The 7,941-nt window shown below is 67.2% G+C and overlaps 1 protein-coding gene across 3 annotated transcripts in view; it reads left to right on the top strand.

The window, feature by feature from the left end:
* MCF2L (MCF.2 cell line derived transforming sequence like) overlaps positions 1-7,941 on the top strand; it is a 67,764-nt gene continuing 59,823 nt past the window's right edge. For all 3 annotated transcript variants that reach the window (XM_057707766.1, XM_057707765.1, XM_057707768.1), the window contains exon 1: positions 1-314. In XM_057707766.1, the coding sequence (XP_057563749.1) occupies positions 260-314 (55 nt within the window). In that variant the 5' untranslated portion in view covers positions 1-259. The remainder of the gene's footprint in view (positions 315-7,941) is intronic.

The raw sequence follows: 7,941 nt of genomic DNA, 5'->3' as shown, positions 1-7,941 counted from the left end.
GGAGGTGACGGGGCGCCGCTGCCTGAGTGGCCAGTCGGTGCCGGGAGTCACGGGGACCGTGGCCTGGACGCGCGCGGTGCCTGCGCCCGACCTTGGGCACCTCGTGGTACCTGAGGTCACCGGCGCCCCCTCCCCACGTCCCCGGAGGCGGCCTGGAGTGTCCCCGACGGAGTCCTGCAGGGCAGCCCTCACGTGAGCCCAGCCTGAGGACCCGGAGCTGCTGCTGCGGCCGCTGCGGCCCTGGTGGGGAGACGGCACGATGCCCCTGCTGCAGTGCTGGAGGCGCCGGGCAGCCTCGAGGCGCCCGCAGCCCGGTGAGGCGGGATGCGGTGGTGATGCCCGCGGGGCGTGGGGACTGGCACCAGGGTCCCTTGGTGGGCGGGCGGGTGGCTCCCTGTGTATTTCTTTCACCAAGAGACATGTGCTGCCCGCGAGGCTTTTAAGAAAGGCTGGAACAGAAAAGCCGTGTCGGGCACCCTTGACTGGGCTGGACGGCAGGTCTCTTTTGGTTTCCTTTGTTCTGTGGTCCTGCGTGCCCTGGACTCTGGCCGGACCACAGCAGGGCAGACGCGGTGAAGGCTCAGCCAGACAGCCCAGGAGGAGCTCTCACGGGTCTCGAAGAATGTTTTTAGGAATTGACTTCTGCAGGAGCAGGGCTTCCACGGGGCTGCGTTGGAGAAAAGAGCCAGTCACTCTGTTCTGCTCCTTCGGCTGGGAGCCCCTCCCCCCGTCAGGGAGCTGGGACAGGAGGGTGGGTGCTGCCGGCAGGCACGCCCCGTCAGGTGTCCGGGCGGATCCGGTCCCTGGACAGACGCCTGCGTGTCTGCAGCCTGTCGGACATGAGAAGTGGCAGGTCGGAGGCGGCCCCTCGTGGCTCAGGCCCCGGTCCTCCCGCTTTCGGGGATGGCTGGGCGGCTGGCCTGGTGCTGGCGGGGACACCTGGGAGAGGAGGCGGGACGCCCCCGGGTGGACTCGGCCCCACGCTGACAGCTGCGTGGCTGTGGTCCTGGGCCCAGCGCAGGACGCGAGGCCTCTCACCAGGCGCGCTGACTCCTGCGCGGACTCAGCGGGAGGGGCCCCCCCCGGCCCGGCGCATAGGGGGCTGTGAGCATCCCGTCGGAGCCGCCCCTGTCCTCCTCCCAAGCCCACCGCGTGCTGAGCATCCCAGAAGGGGAGCTCCCTGAGGAGCCTGAGCGGACACGCCCTGGCCTCGGGGGTCTGCGCTCTGGCTGTTAGGGCGGCACCCAGGACTCCTGACCCAGAAGGACTGAATTGCCGTCCGGAGGCGCGGAGGCCTGGGAGGGGAGGGGCCTGAGTCCCCCCCCACTGTCCACGTGTGCAGCAGGGCAGGGGCCTCCGGCTGTGACGCGGGGCCCTGAGGGCCCTCTCTGCGCGGCTTCGGGGCTGCGGGGGTCGGCACAGGTCTGGGGAGGGGGTGCAGTGTGACCTGAGCAGCCGCTCTTCCTGGCGAGCACGTCAGACGCCTGCGCTCCGTGATCCGCCCGCGGGTCGTCGGGACCCAGAGTGGATGATGGGCAGTGAAGTGCTCTGTGACACGTGTGGCCCCGGTCAGTGTGGTTCCACGCAGCCCCACCCCGCGCGCCCCATCCCCCGCACTGTCCACGCCCTCTCCCCGCGCGCCCCATCCCCCACCCAGCTCGGTCCATCCCACACACACACTGTGCACCCCTCCTCCTCCCTGCTCTGTCCGTACCTCCCCCTCCACCAGCTCCATCCAGCCTGGCATTTCCGGGATAAGTTTCCTTGACCCGCAAGAGCGGTGCTCAAGCCCTCGGGTCCCCACAACGTCACTTTTTCCTGCTCCCGTAGAAGCAGTGAGTCTGGCCACAGCGCTCCTTCCTGCCTGTGAGTTTGCCCTGGTTCCTTCTTTGCAAACCCACCCAGGCACGTGTCTGGGTCAGGCTGGCCTCTGCATCCGTGGACAGACCTCCCTGGGTGCCGCAGCCATTTCCCTGGGGTGAGCGTGGGACGGAGCACCTTCAGGGTAGAGGAGGATCAGAGTCAGACGTCCCGCTGCAGGTGAGGGCGCGGGAGAAGGCGTGGCTATGAGGCTGAGGTTCCCTTTGATGCCAGAGTGGACATGATCAGTTCGTGAAGCGAAAGTCAGGGTCAGCCTTTTTTTTTTTTTTTTTTTTTTTTTTTACATTAAGTAATTTATTTATTGGCTACGTTGGGTCTAAGTTGCTGTGCGTGGGCTTTTCTCTAGTCGCGGTGAGCGGGGGCTACTCTTCGTTGTGGTGCACGGGCTTCTCAGTGCAGTGGCTTCTCTTGTTGAGGAGCACGGGCTCTCGGTGCGTGGGCTTCAGTAGTCGTGGCACATGGGCTCTAGAACACAGCCTCAGTAGTTGTGGCCCACAATCTTAGCTGCTCCACGGCATGTGGGATCTTCCCGGACCAGGGATGAAACCCGTGTGCCCCACGCTGGCAGGCGAATGCTCAACCACTGCGCCACCAGGGAGGTCCCAGGGTCAGGCTCCTGACTGGCACCTCTGCCCTGTTCCCACAAGGAGCTGCCCGCCTTTCAGAAGCAGAGCGCTTCCTGCGGTCGGCCGCTGAGCGGTGGGGAGGGCATCCCCTCTGCTCTGAGACGTTTGGGACTGAGTCCCGACAAGCAGGAAAACCAGCTGAGTTCCTCGGAATTGAAAGGTCTCTATAGAAGCGTGTTTCAGGTTGTCATGGACAGTTTTACGCATAACCAGAGCTGATTTTTAAAAAAGCAGATAAACTCATCTGAGGCATGTGGGTGAGCACAGAGTTTCCCTTTGAGCTTCCTGGCAGCTGGTGCAAAAAAGGGGAAATGTTTGGACACAGGGTCATGTGCAAAAAAAAAAGGTCCTCCTGGAAGGCGTTCTAAAGGAGAGCCGTTGCCCAGCTGTGTGCGCTGGAGGCGTGGGACCCCTCCGTGGGTGACATCTTTGGAATGTTTCCTTTCCTTTGGAAAACCGCACCTGAAAATGTTGAAGAACAGCACTAACTGTCAGAGAGGACCTTTCAGAGTCCACAGCAGGGTTCCGGCGTTTGCCTGGGCCCCTCCGCCTCTTCCTGGAGGGTCCAGAGTGTCTCAGGGCCGCGCCGTCGCACTCGGGACACCAGGTCACAGGCCGCGGGGCTGCTGTTCCCGTGAGCCTGGGAGGGGGAGGCCCGTGTCTGTGCCGAGGCCAGAAGTGGGTGGCGAGGGTGCCCGAGAAGCCCCGGGTCTCCTTAGAGTCGCTGCAGGTGTGCACGCGCCTGGGACGATACAGCTGACACTCGGCCCCGATGCTTTGGGTCTTGCCTGCAGCGGGTGTTACGTTTGCGAACCTGGTTTTCCTCTTTCCGGAAGTTACAGAAGCTGCAGGCACGCACTCATCCTCACCGCGTGGCTCTGTTTCGCTTTCGGAGCACCCGGCTGAAAGCGGGTGCGCGCTCTCAGGACAGAGAGGACGTGCTGTTTTAGTTAAAGTGCTTTCTCGGAGGAGAGCCTCGTCTCGAGGTGCCTCCCTGTGGGCTGTTCCCAAGACCCTTCGTGGTCTGAGGGATCTGCTGATGGCTAGTGTTTTTATCATTTTGAATTTCAGGCGACGCGGCTGAAGTGCCTTCTCGGGCCTCCTGCCCCAAACTCCCCCATTTCCCCAGATCGGAGGAGGACGGAGGGTGGGGGGTCCAGGCGTCTGGGTCTCGGTGGGGTCTCGGCCCCAAGGAGCCCTGGGGCCTGGGGACGCCGCCCACCTGGTCTCTGAGCACCGGGCGGGGGGCGCCTCCCCCGCTGTCCCCGTGGCGGGCAGGGCCGGGCCGCTGCGACGGCCGTGGGGGGCTCGCGCGTTCCCGGGGCTCCGCAGGGGTCTCCAGGCGGGGGCCGCTGCGTCACACCCCCTCGGGTTAGAGACGCGGGCCTGGAGTGAGAGTCTGGGAAGGGGCCGGCGGGGCCTTGGGACGCAGGTCGGTGGCTGTGTCCCCGTCCCCTCCCCGTCCTAAGACACGCGCGGCCCCCCCGTCTGTCCCTGGACCTCCTCAGACGGGCCGGGACCGTGGGGTCTGATGAGCGCCGCCAGCGCGTCCCGGGCGGAGGGCGCCTGCTGGCGGGCACGGGCGTCTCGGCCGCAGCGCCGTCCCCCCGACGCCTGGAACCCAGGCCGGGCCGCGCGGCCGCGCCCGTGTGTGGACGCGCGGGGCGGGGTGGGGAGACGCCGGCCCGCGGGCATGTCGCTGCCTCCTGACGGTCCGTCTTGGCTCAGCGGCGAAGCGAAAGTAAAAAGCCAGCTGGCAGCGTGCACATCTCAGGGAGCAAAGTTCAGCGGGAGGAGGCCGCGGGGAGCCGGGAGACGCGGGCCCTTCGGCCATGGGGGACGGGGCGGCCGCCCGCGTCTCCATCTCCGTGGAGGAGATGAAGAGCTACTACCTGTACTCCGAGTGGTGCTCCTGGCTGCGCTCTGCGGCCGAGGGTGAGTCCTGCGGTCACTCCCGGGAGGTGTGTCAGGATGGGTCGGGGCCCGGCCGCGGGGGCAGCGGCCGTGCCGTGCGGACACGCTGCGTAGACCGGGGGAGGTGTCTCGGTGGGCCACGTGTACCCTGCGTCCCCTCGGCGTTCGGAAGAGCTTGGGTGGGGTGTGAGTGGGTGAGCCCCTCACCCAGTTGTCATTGGACGACCCTCCCTTTGGCTAAGAGCGTAAGCTCCCCAGGTCTGAGCCCGCGCAGCCAGCCCACACCCGTCAGAGCCGCAGCCGCGCCTCCTTCAAGGGTGCTTGATGGACGAAGGTCCACGCAGAGCGCAGACAGAACAGAGCCGTCAGCCACGCGGCGCCGGGAGCCCATGAAGAGCGGCGCAGGCCGTGACTCCCTTGAGCACAGCTGCCTCGTGCGTCTACGTGCGGTTCCGGGACAGGGCCGCTCAGTGGTCGGCTTTCCAGGCAGCCACGCGTCCCAGCGCCTGCTCCTGGGCCGTGTCCGCGGGACCAGGGCACACGCCGGCCGTCGGGTCGCCCGTCCGGGAGGTGGCGAGGGGCGCCGCTGCCCGGGCCTGGTCCTGGCGGGCAGACGCGGCCGTGCGGGGGCAGAGCCTTGGTGCTTCCTCAGCGTCTCGTTTGGCCGCGGCTCTGGACCGCGCCGGACGTAGAGCTTTGCGTGTGTCGAGCTTGGCGTCGCTGCCTCGTGGGCACGTGGCCCGCTCACCGACGGGAAGCCAGGCGGCGGGGGTCAGGGTCGCACACGGCGCCGCGTGTCCCGGGCGGTCGTCAGGAGCCACGGCCGAGAACAGCCGCCCGGTCCCGCCGGCCCCCGGCCCCGAGCTCGAGACCCCGAAGGTCACCGCGTCGAGGACGGTCCTTGTGCCGGAGCGTGTGCCTGGTCCTGGGTGACCCAGCCTCGGTGGGGGCTGCAGCCGCTGGCCCTCCTGCAGAGGACAGCGGGCACGGATGGCGGAAGGGCTGCCCGTGCGAGGGGCACGGGCCTGGGGGGCCACAGTCTCTGCCTGGGCTCACGTGGGTGGGGTGGAGTCTCTCTCCGCCCGCCCCTTGCAGCACTTTCTGGAAACACCTCTGTCCTGTTGGCACTGAGGGGTGGACACGGCGGCCCCAGGGCCGGGTGGGGGCACCCACAACGCAGTCCGGGTACCCCTGAGCCCGCCTGGCATGAAGTTAATCTGGGCAGCACAGTTTCTGTTTTGATTCTCTGGTTTTTCCCTCTTTTGTAAAATGTCCAGATTCCCCTCAGAACTGCATTCACGTGACAGTAGTATGGACAGAGCGGGTGCCCTTCTGCCCACATTTCGCTAAAAATACTCAACTGGTGAAGTAAAATTGAGTCAGAGCAGCCACGGGGAAGTGAAACTCGACCTCCTGGGACCTCAGGGGCTGCTTCCTGAGTCTCAGAAAGCTCAGCTTCTGCCCCGAAGGGCAGGAGGCCTGGGCAGGTGGGCTGGGGCGCGGCAGCCGTGCAGGTGCGCATCGGACCCGGGCCCGGAGGAGGGCGCGACCTCCGCCCGAGGCAGGGGCGCCGTCGAGGTTTGGGGGGGCACGCCCAGGCCTGAACCTGAACCCCACCACGGGCAGCCGCGGAGGCGCGCGGAGGCCGCTGCTGGGAATCCGCTGTGCCTGGAGGGGTTGCCGCGGGGTGAGCCGGGCGGGAGGCTCCCCGGGAGGTGTGCCCGTGCGGCTCCCGCGGGCTCCCAGGGCGCGGGGAGCCCCTGGCGGCAGGAAGGCTGTTTGCTGTGGGCGCGGCTGCTGCCGACCGGGGCGTGGGAGGCATTTTGATGCTTTACCTGCTTTGTTTGCTTTTTCTCCCAACGTGATACGGGGAGCAGGAGAGGCTGAGTGCCTGCGGGGTGCAGTTCTGCCATATAAGAACACGTATCTAAACCGTACGAAAGAGCGAGAAGGAGAAGCAGTGGTGAGGCCGCCTGCTTCCCTGCGTGTCTGCCCGCGGCCCCAGGAGGGAAGCGGGTTCCCAGCCCAAGGCCCAGCGTGGGCGCCTCTGCGTGGGTCTGCCCGGCTCACCTGGGGCACCCGAGCCAGGTGGGCAGCAGCAGAGACAACGCCCCCGCCGCTGGCTGCCGTGGGGCCTCGGGTCTGAGGCAGCGGGAGGTCGAGGCCGCAGCCCCTTCCCTCGGGGCCCCACCCGCGGGTGCGAGGCACAGCCAGGACACTCCCGCGGCCCCAGGTGCCCGCCCTGTCCTCTCGCGGGTCCGGCCCCCGTGCTCCTCCCCCAAGATCTCCCGTCCCTCGCAGGGACGCCCCACCCCCCAGATGAATCAGGTGTCTCTTCTGAGCCAACACGATTTCCCAGGTCGAGTGCACCACGCCCGTCCCTCCTGAGGGGTCTCCTACGTCCGTCTCCGTCATTCCCCGACCTCAGGACCGACGTCCCCAGACGTGAGGCCGGTGGACCCGACAGGCCCCCCCTTGGTTCTCCCGAGGGCCCGGCTGGCAGCACCGCCCACCCACAAACACAGGCTGGGGGGGGCGGGATGGGAATGTCTCCACATCTCAGCTCCTGCCCTGGATCTGAGCCGCCGCCCCCTCGAAACTCCGTCAGCCCTTCAGGCACACCCGCACCGGCTCTGGCTGGTCCCCACGCCACACCCCGGGGGAGGGCCGCCTGCCTCTGTGCCCCGTGACCTGCCACCCTGTGAATGGAGGGGATCGTGAGCCCCAGAGGGTGGGTCACCTTGTCCTGACCTCTCCCTTAAGGAAACTGAGACCAGCTCAGGGGTCGGATTTAGAATCCAGAGTTCCCGAGACCACCACGGTCCAACCCAGCGAAGGCCGCGTGGCTGTCCGACATCCCACCGCAGGAGCCCTTTGCGCTTTCCAGGTGTGGGGGGATGCTGCCACCTTTCCTCCGGGGGCGGGAGGGGCCCAGTAGCCAGGCGGCCCTCCGAGCCCCGGACGCCTGCCACCCACGGGCTGGGCCCCGGGGTGTCTCGGACCCACGGGCGTCCCGTGGACGGCGCCCGCCGCGCCCTCATCCGGTGGCGTTTTATAAGCCTGAGGCCCAGCTGTGTTTGCTGCCTGCCCTGCGTCTGCTCCGCACACCCGCCCGCGTTTACTGGTTGGTGACATGACGTTGTTGATCTAGCAGGAGGGATCCCAGTCCTTCTTTCCAGGTCGCAGCTTGTGCAGAACAAACAGAGCATTGTTCCCGGCCTGGAGGCGGGGGGTGATGCGTGCAGATAAACACGGTCGGGCCCCACCCGCCCGGAAGGCAGGAGATCGTATCTGCAGCTCCGGTGTCTGTGTTTCCAGCCGGGCAGGGGAGTCTTCCTGTTTCGCTCAGGAGGGGGGCGGGGGCCCACGGCCCTGCGGTGGCCCGTCCGCTCGGCAGCCCGTAGGAGGGGGTCCTGAGCCCCCCGTGCTGCCTTCCACCCGCGCGGCCAGGCGCTGCTGGCTTCCACCGGCCTCGCCTTTGTCCGTCTTTCAGTCCTGGGTTCCCGCGCCCGCCGTGCAA

Source organism: Hippopotamus amphibius, chromosome 14, assembly GCF_030028045.1.
Source record: "Hippopotamus amphibius kiboko isolate mHipAmp2 chromosome 14, mHipAmp2.hap2, whole genome shotgun sequence".
Taxonomy (NCBI): Eukaryota; Metazoa; Chordata; class Mammalia; order Artiodactyla; family Hippopotamidae; genus Hippopotamus; species Hippopotamus amphibius.
Note: the sequence above shows the minus strand (reverse complement) of the source record. Positions and strands in the feature narration are given on the sequence as shown.